We start from the raw sequence: 18,656 nt of genomic DNA on the forward strand, positions 1-18,656 counted from the left end.
GATAGGTCTTATGGCGACGATGGGACAGGAAAGGCCTAGAAATGGGAAGGAAGCGACCGTGGTCTTAATTAAGGTACATCCCCAGCATTTGCCTGGTGTGAAAATGGGAAACCACAGAAAACCATCTTCAGGGCTACCGACAGTGGGGTTCGAACCCACTATCTCCCGGATGCGAGCTCACAGCTGTGCGCTCCTAACCGTGCGGCCAACTCGCCCGGTATATAGCGATGATTAAGAAAGGAAGTGTAATGTTCAGGAATAAATAAAAAAAATCTCATACTTTATTATTAGGGCTCGGATATTTAGGAAAAGTCATATTTTTTCTCTGTCTCTATTTTCTTGCCTGGTTTGATTTTGGTGCAAGTCAGGTGATTATCGTCACAATTAAGTGATTTGTATTTGTCATATAAATGCATATTTTGGCTATTTTTTGTCATAAGGTCATATTTTGAGCTATTTTAGTAGAAACGTCATATTTCGGCGGTTTGGCGACAGCTGTAGCTGTGCAAAATCATCGTAAACTTTCCGAATGAGAACTAGTATTCACAAAACTGCTTTTCCGTATCACATCTGTAGTTAATATAAGTGGAATATTCTGCCTCTTCTATCAAGACTGCGCAGGAATTGTTTTCCAACAGTTTTTCAGAAAGTCTGTCGTATATTTAGTCGAATTTTGGAATTATATGTATCGAGTGCAATTACTCGTTTAGAAGCTGCTAGCTTAGAAATTCATGCATGTATTGAAATTGTGAGAAGTATTGAACTTCCAGCACAACGATCACATGGAATAGTTGGCGTCAGTGTAAAACGGAAATTTCAAAACGTACTTAATCGAAGTGACTGTTTTCACTCTGTGTGCAAGATAAATGATGTTCTTAGAGGAGAAGGTACCAGTACATTTCAAGATGAATGCATACTCGACAGTAGTGATTAAACATTATTTAAATATGCACCAATAACATCTTGTGACGTAGAAAGGAGCTTCTCTTCTTACAAGAATGTGTTAAGTGATAATCGGAGGTATTTCACGCCTGATGCTTTGAAGATGAATCTCGTCATACACTTCAATACCACCCGCGGATAAGAATGAAAACGTTATGTGAGTTTGCACTATTTGCCCTGCCGCCCTACCATAATGTATCGGAAGACATCTGCTTAATTCGTTTCGTGGTGTTCAATTTAAACTTGAACGCATTTGAATAATATAATGTAATCTAGGCTTAAACGTTTCATTAAAAAAAATATTGATTTCTAGTTTTCTTGTGTTTTAAACCACCAATGAAGGATGTAAACATGTTTTGACTTTTAAGATATTGTGTGGTCTGACATTCTTAGCGAACTTAGTACTTTACACAGATATGTATTTAGTAATGTTTGATAAGTGAATAGAGAACAACAGACTGTGAATAACTGCTAAACATGTATATTCAGAAAAGTAATATGAAAGTATAATAAAGAATTTAGTTATCAAATATGTATGAAAAGAATTGACGTTTCTATTTATAACTTATTTTAAAATGGCCATACTTAGATTAATCATATTTTGTAATTTTTACGTCATATTTCGTCACTTTTGAGGTCATATTTGCTTGCTTATTTGGGCTAATTTTAGGTCTTAAACATCCGAGCCCTATTTATTATATTTACCTAAAATCCGTAGCTCATATCCCTAGGATGTTTTCAACAATGAGTTGCTTGCCAGAAGGGCTAAAATTGTGATTTTCTCTGCCTGAAGGGTAAGTTGCGGAATTCGGGTAGGGGGATTACTTGACGGTTCCTCGACCTTTTCTGAATTGCGGAGTTCGTGTCCGTCCCTTACAGGATGACCAACACAAACCGGTCTATTACGGCCACTCAGCATACACTGGCCGCATGTTGCTCATAGTTACTTACTGTACATCTCCAACTTTCAAACTTCTGCACAAATATTTGAGATCAATCACTCAATGATTACGAACCTGAAAGTCCTGGTCTCATGGCTGGTGATGTCGGCTAAGTAGCTGATGATGCCAATAGAGAGTGTGGAGCGGCCTCCACACAGCGCTGAGGGCAGGGCCTCGCACAGCGCTGTAGCGATAGTTGGCCACTGCCAGCACACGGAGTTGAGAACAAGCAGACCGTCGGAGAGCATCTGTCCCAGTATGGGAAGAATAATGAGTGGCTTGCGCAGTCCCCCGTGGTTGTCGCTCCACGAGCCCGCGAACAACACGAACACTATCGGCAGAGAGTACTGCACAGTCGGCTTCCACGTGTTGATGTTGGCCACTACCAACTGCGCCTCCGCTTCATCAGGGCATACTGCAGCTGAAGCAGGCTCCATTCTGAAATCATACCAACAAAAATTTATAATTCTCTAAATAAAGTAAATTGTCACATTTTTTACCTCTGTATTTTGGCCTATTTTGTCTAATTACTAAAGTCGGTGACTAGCTTTCTCGTATATTAGTGGCGGCTCCAGGCACACAGTGTCCACGGATGTCTTGAAAGCACCACTTACATTCAAATTTAATTAGTATTATTAGTATTATAGTATTTCATGAATTTATTGATTTATAATTTGTATGCGACATTGTCCGACTCGTTGGCTGAATGGTCAGCGTACTGGCCTTCGGTTCAGAGAGTGCCGGGTTCGATTCCCGGCCGGGTGGGGGATTTTAATCGCTTCTGATTAAATCTTCTGGATCGGGGACTGGGTGTATGTGTCCGTCCCAACACTCTCCTCGTCATATTCAGACTGCATATCACACTACCAGCCACCACAGACACACCCTTCCATATAGGGTTGGCGTCAGGAAGGGCATCCGGTCGTAAAACGGGGTCAAATCTACATGTACGGCGCAGTTCTTACCCGCGACCCCACAGGTGTGGGGGAAAACTGTAGCAAAAGAAGAAAGAAGAAGAATTTGTATGTGACATTATAATTTCATTTAATTTCTCTAGTAAATCCGCATGCCGGCTAGCGCATATATTCCCAGCCCCCTGTGCAAGATTGGCCGCCGGGTGGTAGGACGTAGGAACTCCCGAGCCCCACGGATGTGATTCTGAAGTTACAGGCAGGATGGCGAAGTTGTACGAACGCATAATCATGTTATCTTCCGTATTGCTGTTTAGTTTTTTCATTAGGTGCATTCTCAAAGTCAGTAGTATGTTTAATTAGTGTATGGTGTTATGTATATCGGTGAAGTGAATTTTATCTCGCACTAGAGGTGAATGAAGTTACACATTTGAGTCTTGCAGTACGCTGCGAACTAGCGCAGATGTATGTAAGTTGGAAACTCACATCCCACAGAACCCAGCATGGAGGACTTGGTGACGGCGGGCAAGAGTGGTGTAAGTACGGACTGCGGTACAGGGATTAGAGAAAGTAGTTGGAAGTGTTCAATCAGTAGCGGCACTAAGGATCTCGGGGCTCCCCGGCAATAATTGAAAATGGGCCCCTCGTTTCTTGATAAGGAAAGTTACAAGTTTATTTCGTAGTACAGGGTTGTATATTATTACAATGAACAACAACGAATCCGAAAGAATTAAAATAATACATTTATATGGTACGAACACATACACAAGAAATGCATATTCCAATTATAGTAACTAAAACACGCTGACCGTCACAATATTAAGAAATAATCTCGTTCCTAGGACCAAATAATTTACAGCTCAACCGTCCATCGTAAGCCTACTTAGCTACACTGACTACCAAGAGTTATAAACAGGCCCGATACTTCAGTATTTAGAGTTTAGATGATGAGGATGTCTTTGTTATCGCATCTTCGCTAATTACTGGGTTCTCAGAACTGGCTAATTACTTCAAAAGCCTTGTTGATTGTTGTGAGTGACAGCACATGATAGTTATTATGGTGTCGTATGAGTTGCGCCGAGTAAAAGTTGCGCCGTGTTAAAATCAGTAAAACTTGCGCCGTGGTCATTAATCATTCAAGGAACTAGAGGTCCTGTTTGGGAATTCCACAGGGAATGAAACAACGCTGATAGAATGAATATTTGCGACGGAAAACTGTAAATTTCAGATATTGTTAAGATTAAAAAAGCTTCTTCATGACGCTGATGGAACGTAAGCTTTCCATCACTGCTCCGGGGGTTAAATCTACGATCACTTCAGATAGCGTTTATGCTGGACAAAGCTGGCGTTCAAAATATTATTTCTGATTTCTTTACATTTATATCAGCATCACTGTTTGAAACAATTTCATTTGTCATTTATTAATCTTTTATATCCAGGGGAATGCGACAGGCCTCGCCAGGGCACACAATTTCCTTTCTTTGGCAGTAGCTATGGTTCATTCTTGAGCCCTATCACTTCATAAGGGGTGCGTGTCGGCGAAACGTAGGGTGAGAGATTTTTCTGTGTTCACTGGTCATTCTTTATTCAACAAATTCGCTACATTTCATTTGCCATCCATTAATCTTTGTTCGCAAAAGCACGTCAGATCTCGCATTCGGCAGTATTTTCTTCCTTTAGCGGTATTTCATTCTTCATTCATTCTATTCCTGACCCTGTCAGTTAGCTACAAACAGGCTGTGGATATTCTTCATAAGACTGAAAGACTGATTCCATGTTTCCACACTTGGTTTGTAAATTAAGTCAAACTACGTAGTTATACACATTTCACCCGCTGATATAAATACGATGCAGGTTTTCTAAATGTGTAAGAAACCAACATTGATAGGGTAAATACCAAGCTCGATAGCTGCAATCGCTTAAGTGCGGCCAGTATCCAGTATTCGGGAGATAGTAGGTTCGAACCCCACTGTCGGCAGCCCTGAAAATGGATTTCCGTGGGTTCCCATTTTCACACCAGGCAAATGCTGGGGCTGTACCTTAATTAAGGCAACGGCCGCTTCCTTCCCACTCCTAGCCCTTTCCTGTCCCATCGTCGCCGTAAGACCTATCTGTGTCGGTGTGACGTAAAACAACTAGCAAAAAAAAAGATAGAGTGAATAATATTTTTTATATATTAATTTCAAAATCTCAGTACTACAGATATTCACAGACATTCCTTGAACTTGGAAATAACCCCCTGCGGTGCAGCGCAGGTAGCAGATGCTTAAGACAGCTGTCAAACCACTTCTACTCCCGGCAGGGAATCTCCACGGCGCAAATTTTACTCGGCGCAACTCATACAGAACCATTATTATAGGAATAGGTTGGAAAACCCAGATTCTTTCAGAAATAACTATCGTCCTCCCACTAAAGTTTGGAAAATACAAATAATACTGTGTTGTGTGCTGTAGCTTTATAATTATGTAAAATCACTCTTCAGCTACTGAATTAAGAAACAGTCATGGGCCCCTCACAAGCCATGGACCCTCCCGCCCCGCGGATCTGCGGGGTCCTTATCGCCGACACTGTGTTCAATTGAAAACTACTTAAGGCCCCCTTCTTTTCGTTACCATTTCACGAGAACTTAGACATTGTTGAATATGATCCACCAAAGCTAACTCTTTGTTTGAAAAAACAAAACTATATTTACTCACCATTTTAACGAGAACATTTATGACTCTAACCCGTGGCCGTGTGGTAGTAAACAATTAAATAGAATGTATTGTTGGCCCTACCTTTTATTTTCCGACAGAAAGGAACGTACGGAACACGCATGGGTACGACGATTTCAATAACATTTATAAAGCAGATAAAAGACATAAATCTAAAAAAAAAGATGAGTATGTACCGTACTTAAGGCCACGGTCGGTTCTTTCCCATACCATCGTCCTCAAAAAACCAACCAGTATTATCGCGGCGTTCAAACACTGCCAAAGAAAGAAGAAAAAGGAATCATCACGTTAGTTAAACATTAAATAAGTAACGAAATCTCCGTTAACGTTACAGTAAAGCTACTTAAATGGTTCCCCTACATAAGTACTATCAAAGGCAATGACATAAACTGTGTAGTGAATCAACCAGCCTTGAGCAGAGAATGTGAGCATCGAATGAACTGGCTTAACAAGGGGACCGTTTGGACTGGACCTGCCAGATTTCAATGAAACTTGGATAAATGATCAATTTGCATATTCTAAATGTAATGGTAATGATCATGTTGCCACAAAATCAATTTTAGTGTTATAACTAATCGTTGTAAAATAACGGAGCAGTTAGCTGATGATAACCTTGCGTATGCACTGTAGAAACAAAATGATAATTCGATTTTAAAGTTACATTTAAAAAAAGTGCAGAAAAGTATATGTTTATGATATGCACAGAATTTTACGCTCTACAAATCTATTTTACGAACATGTACAGCATCTGAATATATAAAAAATGAGGATGTTAATACTTCTATATTTTTTTTTCTTTGCGTTTAGGCCATCTGTGGACCACGGTGCTTGTGTTCTAGCTGTGTTTTTGTCGTCGTCTGCCCCTTTTAGCGTACTGGATTGTGTTCTTAGTGGCCTCTTGAGCCTTCCTGTTGGCCCAGTATTCCTTCATTTTATTGCTGAATTCTTTCCTGCGCTCCTCTGACCAATTTCCGGCTCCTTTGTGGCTAGCTGATGTAAGAGATGTTAGGAAAGGTTTAGTTTTGACCATTAAACGGTATGTATTTCTGTCAGTAATGGCGGCTTGATTAATATTAAGCCCCGCAAGATCTTTGTCCACTTGTTTGGTCCAGGGGAATCCAGTAGCTTTGCCTTTGTTAGCAACCTTGAAGATCTTATGGGATAACTTCTATATTATTTATAATGGAAACTAAAATAGTATGTTGTAGAAATTCTTGGTCACCTATACACGTAGGCATCCATGAATTAAGTTCCCAATTTATTTTCTTGTAAAGTAAACGTATTTGGCCGGGAAACGTGAGCATGCGTGACAGATCTATGACGTAGCAATCACATACCGGCCGGACAATTCCCGCTGGTGTCAGTAGCTCAGTAGCAGTGGCTCGAAATGGCGGCTCGTATTCTTTCTCTCGCCACGTGCGAGGTTCAGTCCGTGGTGAAGTTTCTACTGAAATTACGATGGGGCATTCAAAACAAAAGGCGTGGAATGCTCAGTGCAGGTGAGCTGATCCATGACAATGCTCGCCCACACACGGCTCGGCGCTCAGCAACTGTCCTGCAGGAGTTCGGCTGGGAGGTGTTTGATCATCCACCGTATAGTCCTGATCTCGCTCCCACAAGGAAGTTAGAGTAAGAGATAGGGATCACGCGCAGGACTCCCATCACATTTGGTCATCGGTGACGTCATCGAGAACCCTCAGCTCCTTGTCTTCTGTATGAGGTAATACACAGCTGTGAGCTAGGTATTCTGTTTTTGCCACAAGTGAGATATAAGAGAACGGAACTTCATTGATATTTTACCATTACCTCAGAAAAGGCATTCCACTCCACTATTACATTAGAGTAATAATAGGAGATCAAATTGTGTGAATCAAGGAGCGTTTCTGAAGTATTTCGATTTTTATAAAATGTTGTAACAATGCTAAGCCTGTGATCGCAGTGGAATGGCCATTCCGTTTATTCATGTTCTCAACACCTATGGTAACAATAACAAGGGGGCTCTAATTGTTACAGACTCGAACATTAAAGCTTGATGACTGCAAGAAGTATGTCCGTTGTTACAAATAATATTAGGCAACTATAAACAGTACACTGTCAACAACACAAACAGCAAATGTTCGGAAAGTATAACCGTCCACAACACAAACAATAGGCGTACAGTAAATGTTTTCCTGCAAGTGCTAGGAACTGACAAATTCGACGTTAATATTAGATAGGCTATATAAATTAATAACATTCTTAGCACTGGCTTCGTATACAACATAATAAACTGCCTTTCATAAAAAATTGACAAGTGTATTATACACAAAGAAAAATGCTGATATAGGCTATTTAAAAAGTATTATCAAACACACATCTGTAGCATCAGTAGAATTTATTTGCTTTTCTTCTGTCTTTATCGGTATTGTATTAACTGAAACCCGGTCTCCTGAATGTCTTACCTTTCTTTAAAGCGTTCATTCGAATAAAAGAACGACTTCTCATGAAGCAACTTGCAAACTCATAAATTTCGGGAAATTTCTTATCCATGATATCCGTAAGGTTTGTGATGATGTTAGAACCCTCTTTCAGTTCTTTGCCGTGGTAAAATTTGAACTCCTTTTCCATCTGCACTACCACGGTGTACCATCTTTCTGTAGGCTGTATCAAACTGTCTCTGGACGTCTTTGAAATCTAATTTTCACCCCTTGTAGGTTGATCTGTTTTCTCTCCGTAATCCCTTTCTATTTCGAGGTTGTTCTTCTTTACCCTAATAGCTATTTAGCCAGAGAAGTCTTCAAGCAGCTCATCATCATCCTTGGCTGATTATCCTTGAGCTGTTCCACTAGCTCTTCAAGGGCTTTAATGAACCCTTGCTCATCCTCTGGTAAAGAATAGGATGCTGTGGGCTCAACGCTGGCCTTAGAATGGCATACGATATTCGAGTTTCGATCGACTTCATCAGTAGAATATAACATATTTGGACGTGATGTTTCATAATCTTCGGGAGAACAGTTGGAATTTCTTATTACCTCCGAAGTATTGAGGCTGAGACGCAATGATTTCACCCTTTGCGTCACAGCTGTCGGAAGAGGATGGTCATAAAATCTTCCGAACCCTCGAAGCTGAGAAATATAACTTTCAATAATGTCTTGATTACTTCTTACTGCCACCATTTATTTAGCTCAGTGGCTTTAGGGAATTCATGAAAGTGTATGTTTCGTTCCTTCGCGTGCCTGCTACAGTATGGTTCGTACAGCCTGCAATGGCACAACAAACCACACTGAAAAGTGTACACTAGTCCTGCTTTTTACGTTTTATCACATAAAACAAAAACGCGGTTTCTTATGCATCACAGATATGTTAATATCGTGTATTATTAGCTCCTAGCTTCTGCGTGCACAGCGATTCTTAATCGAACTACCTCTACCTCATTCAGGGTAGCTTCAGTGCGAGGGTCCTCAGTGACGTCACAGCTCTGCTTTGCTACTGCGCATCTTTCTCGTGATCCCTACCTTATATTTAGAGGCATGATTTTTTCGCATTAATTTATGTTCGATTTTGCGAAAAGAAAACAATTTTTCGCGTTATTTTGCGAAATAGGGCTGACCTCATCGCTTTAATTTCTCTTTAATCATTTCGTAAAATTATTCATGAAATGTTTAATTCGTGAGATTTGTGAATTATTTATGTGAAAGATAGATAAATAAATAAAGAGAAACAAAATTGATAATCATTCATTATGCCTTATGTAATCTTGATTAGAACTATAATATAGGCCTAATCAAGATTAATAACAAATTGCCCTAACACTATATATGGCCGCAGCTGTCACTCTACTGCATAATGCCATGCCACTAAGGGATTTTACAATGTTAATTATTACGAAGAGATACTTCTGTCGAATTGAGAACTCGTTATTATCGTTAAAGCGAAAAAATCATGCCTCTACTTATATTCTATGTACCTTGTTGCTCCCAATTCCGGCACCTCGGCGTCTCCAAAAACAAAGTGGTTAGTGGGACATAAATCAAATAACATTATTACTATTACTAGCAGTTTCCCGCTGGCTCCGCCCGCAATGTACAAAGTATGGTGTTGTTCGTTACTATCCTCATGAATGTATTTGCAAAGTTTCGAGTTAATGAAATAAAGCACATGATCTGCTGTGGTAACAGATGTAATATTATGTCAACAAAACACTTGAAAATACATCACACAAAGAAATTGAATTAAACGTTCCTTGGAACAACACTACGCGCTGAAATGCTAGAGAGTCCTTCAAAGATCTTCGTCATGGACACATGTACTCATAACTTTTCTCCGAATCTACCAACTTAAGTAGTTATTATCTTAAACGAAAGCGCTTGATCCACTAAGTGTTTTCAGACCAAAACGAACTGCGTACCTCAGTCAGAACGAAAGATATGATTGCTTCAATGAGAAAAAATGTTGAAGAAATGAGACGTCAAATTGAATGTTCACTCATAACTTTCCTCAAAATCAACCAATTTGAATAGTTAAGAGCTGAAATGAAAGAGCTTAATCCATTGAGTGTTCTTAGGTCGAAACGAACTCCGTACCTCAATTAGAACCAAGGATATGGTTGCTTCAAAGAAACAAAAAATTGGAAAAAATCAAATAATTTGAGGAAGACGGAAGTTAAGTGATTTATAGTACCTGATGACAAATCTGTGCATGAATACCCTTCAGTAAAAAAAAATGAAGGCAATCGACCGGATAGAATGGCCTAACTGACTGACTTTAGTTTTCATAAAAAGAATTAATATATAGATTTAATAGGGAAAGTTAATTTCCGGATGACCATAGTATAAACGTACATGCTATTATATTAATACTGTATTAGAAGAAACAACGAAACTTCCGGATTAATTTGCAAAATCACTCATTTTGCCACACAAGGAGATGAGCGATGTTCTGATGTCTTACTTGATCATCCAACCAAGTTTCATTGCAATTGGTCTGGTTCCTTGTAAGTCTGTGAGTTTTGGGTTTAAAATGTTCCCCAACCTCTGAACTCTGCAAACAAGAATAAAGAGAGACAGATTACAGGACTTACTCTGGCCAGCAGGACTTCTTGAGCAGCATGTTTTGAGCTGCGATCTGCGAGATGGACACAGCTACATAGTAGAACGCCAACAGGGGCTCAACAGTGATGTGACGCGACCAGTGACCCTTCCTCGGCAAGTCTGTGGCAGATACTTCATCGCTGTGGGAAGGGATCGTGTCGCTATCGTCGTGTTGGTATCCAGGATTATCTGCCATGCTGAAACAAAATAGCAAGTATTATTAGAGTCTCCTTGCAGACGTTAGTGACGGCAATTTCATAGATAAGCCTTCAAACGTGCCCCTCATGCTAAATTATGTCTGTTGCTCTTAGGTCATTAGGCATTTATTATGTTAAGTCAACCCGTCAGTAGTTTGGACGTCCTCGTGTAGTATATTCAGCGAGGATGACTTCATTTGCTCTGCTACGTCTTTCCCAGAGGTATCACTCAAATTAATAGCATATTGCATTATCGATGCATTGTCGGCAATTACAATTTCGTACATTAGCTGTTGAAATGTTTGGGCCGTGGCGTTCCGAAGCAAGTGACCTCGTCCCTGAAGTTGAGAAACTGTTACAGGACATCACAGATGATTCCTGTGCTGCTGTACTGTATATGTCAGGCAGGGCATCGATGTCGCTATTTAGTGAGGGAATGTTGCAAGTGTCATGAGGACGTTTGTTTACTCTCCTTCCTTGGAAGGAATGTTTTATACCGGGCGAGTTGGCTGTGCGGTTAGGACCGCGTAGCTGTGAGCTTGCATTCGGGAGATGAAGGGTTCGAATCCCGCCACCGACAACCCTGAAAATAGTTTTCCGTGGTTTCCCGTTTTCACACCAGACAAATGCTGGTGCTTGACTTTCATGAAGGCCATAGCCGCTTCCTTCCCAATCCCAAACCTTTCCCGTCCTTGCGTCGCCGAAAACCTTCGATGTTTTAGTGCAACGTTAAACCACTAAAAATATAGGAATATTTTATTTTTAATTCGCGTATTGATTTTTGTTTTAGGATCATTGTGTTCAATAATGTTTACTCTGTCTAGATCAATTAACTGTTTATATTATATTATATTATATTATATTATATTATATTATATTATATTATATTATATTATATTATATTATATTATATTATATTATATTATATTATATTATATTATATTATATTATATTATATTATATTATATTATATTATATTATATTATCAGAAGGTACCAACGTTGACAAGAGCTGCATGGCCGAGGTGGTAAAGGCGTGCTCGATTTACGCGGGAAGGACGTGCATTCGATTCCTCGTGAGGAAGTCAAAAAATTTAAGATACGAAATTCCACTTCCGGAGGTGCACAAGGACCTGAGGTTCGTTCAAACAGCACCAAAACTTAGTAATATGTTAATTAATGGCGTATGGCGTGAGTTCTGATGCAGGTCATTCGTATTGACGTCGTATAGGCGACCTGCGCATCTATGAGAATGGGGCCCTACCTATGATGAATTCTAATTATGAAGACGGCAACACACACCCAGCCCCCGAGCCATCGGAATTAACTATTGAAGTTTAAAATCTCCGACCCGGCCGTGATCGAATCTGGACCTTTTGGACCAAGGACCAGCGCGCTAACCATTAAGCCATGGAGCCGGACCAGTTTCTGGGGGCAAAGGCGGCCGAGCGTAGAGCTAGCCACTTTATCCCACCAAGTGCCAAGGTTACTGATAGTGGAAGCTTTTATCTTCCACCCCTCCAAGGGCCTTCATGGCCTGTACGGAGATGACTCTGCTACGGGCCGATAGTTGACGTCACTGACGGTTGTTTGTGTACCCATCGTTGACGTGTAAGCGGGCGGGTGCAGATTATAAAGTTACTAAATCGTTGCTTTGAAGCTATAAAAACGTAAGCATACTATCTGCGGCTGACGAAAAGTTGCGGCAGCTTGTAGGTACGGCACGTGTAACAGATTTACTACGCTCTTAGCTACAAACATCCGTCTCACCATTCGTAATTCGATCTATCTTACTTCCATATGTAACGCCACATTTCAAAAGCCTCTATTCACTTTCTTGTCCATACTGTAGTGAAAAATGAAAACCTACAACCTGTTTTCCAGTCATTGACCGGGTCAGGGATGTAATGAATGAAACATATATATAGGGTGTTATTACAATGGGGTCGCCACTCCCAAGGTGATTTATTAATGAGTGATAAATGCTATGAAATGATAATGGAGAGTGTTGCTGGAATGAAAGATGACAGGGAAAACCGGAGTGCCCAGAGAAAAACTTGTCCCGCCTCCGCTTTGTCCAGCACAAATCTCACATGGAGTCACCGGGATATGAACCGCAGCATCCAGCGGTGAGAGGCCGACGCGCTGCCGTCTGAGCCACGGAGGCTCCCATATTGTAGTAACGCAATTAAATAACATTCAACCGGGGTAGTTGGCCGTGCGGTTAGGAGCGCACAGCTCTGAGCTTGCATCCGAGAGATAGTGGGTTCGAGCTTCACTGTCGGCAGCCCTGGAGATGGTTTTCCGTGGTCACCCATTTTCACACCAGACGAATGCTTGGACTGTACCTTAATTAAGGCCACGGCCGCTTCCTTCCCACTCCTACGGCATTCCTATGCCATATTCGCCATAAGACTTATTTGCGTCGGTGCGACGCAAAACAGTGCCGCGTGAAGTGTAATGTGAGGGTGCAATATATGTACTTTCACATAAGGAAGGAAGGAAGAAGAAGAAGAACGCAAGTATTTGGGTACTAGGGAACTTATTAGCAGAAGATATCGACGGAATCGATGGCGTCGTTCAAGCAAGAAATCCTCGTCCACCCAGAGGTGTTCAAAGTAACAGACTCATAGACTACAACCGAACGTACAGAGCACCATTTTCAAGTATGGAAATATGCCCGCTCCGATGGACATTAGGAGTTCCCTATCTAAGCCTTATATACAACAATCATCTCAAATACAACAGTCATCTCAAACTCAGCTAGATATCGTTTACATCAACAAGAAAACGCGAAAATATCCGAGCTTCCACGATGTGTCTCGAACAGATATGAACATATTATCCTGCCAGTGACTACATGACAGACCGAGCAAATGACTGCGTGGTTTGGGTCACAAAGCTATCGGCTCCTAGCCCTTTTCTATCTCATCGTCGCCGTAATACCTAGCGTTGTCCAAGCGATGTAAAGGAAAATTGTAAAAATAAACTCAACATGGCGCTTAGTTTGCTTAGACATGCTTGTCGACTGAACACTGAAAGAAACATATTTACGTCAACTAAACATATTTACTCCGGTCTAGAAAGCCAAGAATAACGGCCGAGATGATTCGTCGTGCTGACCACACGCCACCTCGTAATCTGCAGGCCTTCGAGCTGAGCAGCGGTCGCTTGGTAGGCCAAGGCACTTCAAGGGCTGTAGTGCCATGGGGTTTGGTTTTAATACTACACTGTCCCCGCTTAATAAATCAACTATGTTTACCTCCCTAAATATTAATGTTTCAGGCACTGTCTGTTACTTTCTCTACAGTTGGAAAGTGCCTCGTATCTTATCACATGACAGTATTGTGATATAGTCTGCTATCGTTAGTGGTTCTCCATACCACTACGATAATGTGGAAGAAACTGGCTGTAAGGACTAAAACCTGAAATAGGAGACGTATTGCTATCCTGTCATAGCAGTTAAACTTTGATCGATCCCCTCTGTTATCACAGAAAAGAAGGAGAATTGACCGATGATAGGTTCTCTCTTTACATCGAGGTCATCGTATGTGAAAGATAATGTATCTACTCTGAACTTACTGTACATAAACTGGCAAACTTTAATTGCCGGCCAGGTTAGGCATTTTTACTTGGATCTGAGGACTGGTTCGAGGTCCACTCAGCCTACGTGATTACAATTTGAGGAGCTGTCTGACGATGAGATGGTCCTGGTCTAGAAAGCCAATGGCTGGGAAGATTCGTCGTACCGACCACACGACACCTCGCAATCTGCAGAGTTTCGGGCTGAGCAGCGGTCGCTTGGTAGGCCTTGGCCCTTCGAGGCTGCAGCGCCGTGGATTTACTACTATTATTATTATTATTATTATTATTATTATTAGTAGTAGTAGTAGTAGTAGTAGTAGTAGTAATCTGTTTACCCTCGAGGGTTGGCTTTTCCCTCGGACACAGCGAGTTATCTCACCTCTACCGCCTCAAGGGCAGTATCCTGGAGTGTGAGACTCTGGGTCGGGGATACAACTGGGGAGGAGGACCAGTACCTCACCCAGGCAGCCTCACCTGCTATGCTGAACAGAGGCCTTGTATGGGATTGGAAGATTGGAAGGGATAGGCAAGGAAGAGGGAAGGAAGCGGCCGTGGCCTTAAATTAGGTACCATCGCGGCATTTGCCTGGAGGAGAAGAGAGAAACCACGGAAAATCACTTCGAGGATGGCTGAGATGGGAATCGAACACACCTCTACTCAATTGACCTCCCGAGGCTCAGTGGACCCCGTTCAAGCCCTCCTACCACTTTTCAAATTTCGTGGCAGAGCCGGGAATCGAACCCAGGCCTCTGGGGGTGGCAGCTAATCACACTAACCACTACACCATAGAGGCGGATATTATTATTATTATTATTATTATTATTATTATTATTCCTCCTCTGCGAACCATGTGACCTTGCCGCGGTGGGGAGGCTTGCGTGTCCCAATGATGCAGATAGCCGAGCCGCAGGTGCAACCATATCGGATGGGTATCTGTTGAGAGACCAGACTAACGAATGGTTCATCGAAAGGGGGGTAGCAGCCTTTCGGTTGTTGCAAGGGCGGCAGTCTAGATGATTGACAGATACGGCCTTGTAATAATACTCAACATGGCTTAGCTGTGTTGATACTGCTACACGGCTGAAAGCAACGGGAAACTACAGCCGTAACCACCTCCCGAGGACATGCAGCTCTCTCTGTATGAAAGATGTACTGATGATGGCTTCCTCCCGGGTAAAATATTCCGGAGGTAAACTAGTCCCCCATTCGGATCTCCGGGTGGGGACTACACGAGAGGGGGCGATCATCAGGAAGATGGATACTGACATTCTGCGAGTCGGAGCGTGGAATGTTAGGAGTTTGAATCGTTGTGGTAGGTTAGAGAATCTGAAAAGGGAGATGGATAGGCTAAAGTTAGATGTAGTTGGTATAAGTGAAGTACGTTGGCAGGAAGAACAGGATTTTTGGTCAGGCGACTACCGAATTATCAACACGAAATCAAACAGGGGTAATGCAAGAGTTGGTTTAATAATGAATAAGAAAATAGGGCAGCGGATAAGCTACTACGACCAGCACAGTGAAAGAATTATTGTCGCCAAGATAGACACCAAACCAATGCCCACCACAATAGTGCAGGTCTATATGCCTACTAGTTCAGCGGATGATGAAGAAATTGAAAGAATATATGAGGAGATAGAAGATTTAATACAATATGTCAAAGGTGGCGAGAATCTAATTGTGATGGGAGACTGGAACGCAGTGGTAGGCCAAGGAAGAGAAGGTAGCACAGTAGGAGAATTTGGATTGGGACAAAGGAACGAAAGAGGAAGTCGGCTGGTTGAATTCTGCACTGACCATAATTTAGTCCTCGCCAATACTTGGTTCAAACACCACAAACGACGGCTGTATACGTGGACGAGACCTGGAGACACTGGAAGGTATCAAATAGACTTCATTATGATTAGGCAGAGATTCAGAAACCAGGTGTTGGATTGCAAAACTTTCCCAGGAGCAGACGTGGACTCTGACCACAACTTGTTGGTCATGAAATGCCATCTGAAGTTGAAGAAATTGAAGAAAGGAAAGAATGCAAAAAGATGGGATCTAGACAAGTTGAAAGAAAAGAGTGTGATGGATCGTTTCAAGGAACATGTTGCACAAGGACTAAATGAAAAGGCCGAAAGAAACACAGTAGAGGAAGAGTGGAGAGTCATGAAAAATGAAGTCAGTAGGGCTGCTGAAGAAATGTTAGGAAGGAAGAAAAGATCAACTAAGAATCAGTGGATAACTCAGGAGATATTAGACCTGATTGATGAACGACGAAAATACAAGAATGCTAGAAATGAAGAGGGCAGAAAAGAATACAGGCGATTAAAGAATCAAGTGGATAGAAAGTGCAAGGTAGCTAAGGAAGAATGGCTGAAGGAGAAGTGAAAGGATGTCGAAGGCTGTATGGTCCTGGGAAAGGTAGATGCTGCATACAGGAAAATCAAGGAAACCTTTGGAGAAAGGAAATCTAGGTGCATGAATATTAAGAGCTCAGATGGAAAGCCACTTCTAGGGAAAGAAGACAAAGCAGAAAGATGGCTTGAGCATATCCAACAGTTGTATCAAGGTAACGATGTAGATAATTTCGTTCTGGAACATGAAGAGGCTGTTGATGCTGATGAAATGGGAGACCCAATTTTGAAGTCAGAGTTTGACTGAGCTGTGAGTGACCTAAATAGGAACAAGGCACCTGGAATTGATGATATTCCCTCTGAATTACTGACTGCCTTAGGAGAAACCAGCATGGTAAGGTTATTTCATTTAGTGTGCAAGATGTATGAGACAGGAGAAGTCAAATCCGATTTTCGGCAGAATGTTGTTATACCTATTCCCAAGAAAGCCGGCGCTGACAGGTGTGAAAACTACCGCACTATTAGTTTAGTATCTCATGCCTGCAAAATTTTAACACGTATTATTTACAGAAGAATGGAAAAACAAGTTGAAGCTGAGTTGGGGGAAGATCAATTTGGCTTCAGAAGAAATGTAGGAACACGTGAAGCAATCCTGACTTTACGTCTGATCTTAGAGGATCGAATCAAGAAGGACAAGCCCACGTACATGGCATTCGTAGATCTAGAAAAGGCATTCGATAATGTTGATTGGACCAGGCTATTTATGATTCTGAAGATGATAGGGATCAGATACCGAGAACGAAGAATTATCTACAACCTGTATAAAAATCAGTCTGCAGTGATAAGAATCGAGGGCTTTGAAAAAGAAGCAGCAATCCAGAAAGGAGTGAGGCAAGGCTGCAGTTTGTCCCCTCTCCTTTTCAATGTTTACATAGAACAGGCAGTAAAGGAAATCAAAGAGGAATTTGGAAAGGGAATCACAGTCCAAGGAGAGGAAATCAAAACCTTGAGATTTGCCGATGATATTGTTATTTTATCTGAGACTGCAGAAGATCTCGAGAAGTTGCTGAATGGTATGGATGAAGTCTTAGGTAAGGAGTACAAGATGAAAATAAATAAGTCCAAAACAAAAGTAATGGAGTGCAGTCGAACGAAGGCAGGTGATATAGGAAATATTAGATTAGGAAACGAAGTCTTAAAGGAAGTAGATGAATATTGTTACTTGGGTAGTAAAATAACCAACGATGGCAGAAGTAAGGAGGACATAAAATGCAGACTAGCACAAGCAAGGAAGAGCTTTCTTAAGAAAAGAAATTTGCTCACTTCAAACATTGATATCGGAATTAGAAAGATGTTTTTGAAGACTTTCGTGTGGAGCGTGGCATTGTATGGAAGTGAAACATGGACGATAACTAGCTCAGAAAGAATGAGAATAGAAGCTTTTGAAATGTGGTGTTATAGAAGAAGTGAGATGGATAGATCGAATCACGAATGAAGAGATACTGAATCGAATTGGTGAGAGGAGATCGATTTGGCTAAATTTGACGAGAAGAAGAGATAGAATGATAGGACACATCTTAAGACACCTAGGACTTGTTCAGTTGGTTTTTGAAGGAAGTGTAGGTGGCAAGAACGGTAGGGGTAGACCAAGGTATGAATATGACAAACAGATTAGAGCAGATGTAGGATGCAATAGTTACGTAGAAATGAAAAGGTTAGCACAGGATAGGGTGGCATGGAGAGCTGCATCAAACCAGTCTATGGACTGATGACTCAAACAACAACAACATTATTATTATTATTATTATTATTATTATTATTATTATTATTATTATTATTATTATTATTATTATTATTATTGGTTATTGGTTTTTGAAAACGCCGATGGGTTCCACAGGAATTCTCTTACGTGATGGTAAATCTACCCGCACAAGGTTGGATTATTTGTGATCCTTCAGT

The 18,656-nt window shown here is 41.3% G+C and overlaps 1 protein-coding gene across 1 annotated transcript in view; it reads right to left on the reverse strand.

Annotated features, from left to right (window-relative positions):
• The window catches only part of LOC136862947 (proton-coupled folate transporter), a 129,617-nt gene that overhangs the window by 30,483 nt on the left and 80,478 nt on the right, over nt 1-18,656 (reverse strand). Inside the window, exons 2-3 of the mRNA XM_068225204.1 lie at nt 10,568-10,774; nt 1,959-2,321 (exon numbers count right to left, since the gene is read on the reverse strand). Of these exons, the coding sequence (XP_068081305.1) occupies nt 1,959-2,321; nt 10,568-10,773 (569 nt within the window). The 5' untranslated portion in view covers nt 10,774. The remainder of the gene's footprint in view (nt 1-1,958; nt 2,322-10,567; nt 10,775-18,656) is intronic.

The sequence above is a fragment of the Anabrus simplex genome, chromosome 1 (assembly GCF_040414725.1).
Source record: "Anabrus simplex isolate iqAnaSimp1 chromosome 1, ASM4041472v1, whole genome shotgun sequence".
Lineage (NCBI taxonomy): Eukaryota > Metazoa > Arthropoda > Insecta > Orthoptera > Tettigoniidae > Anabrus > Anabrus simplex.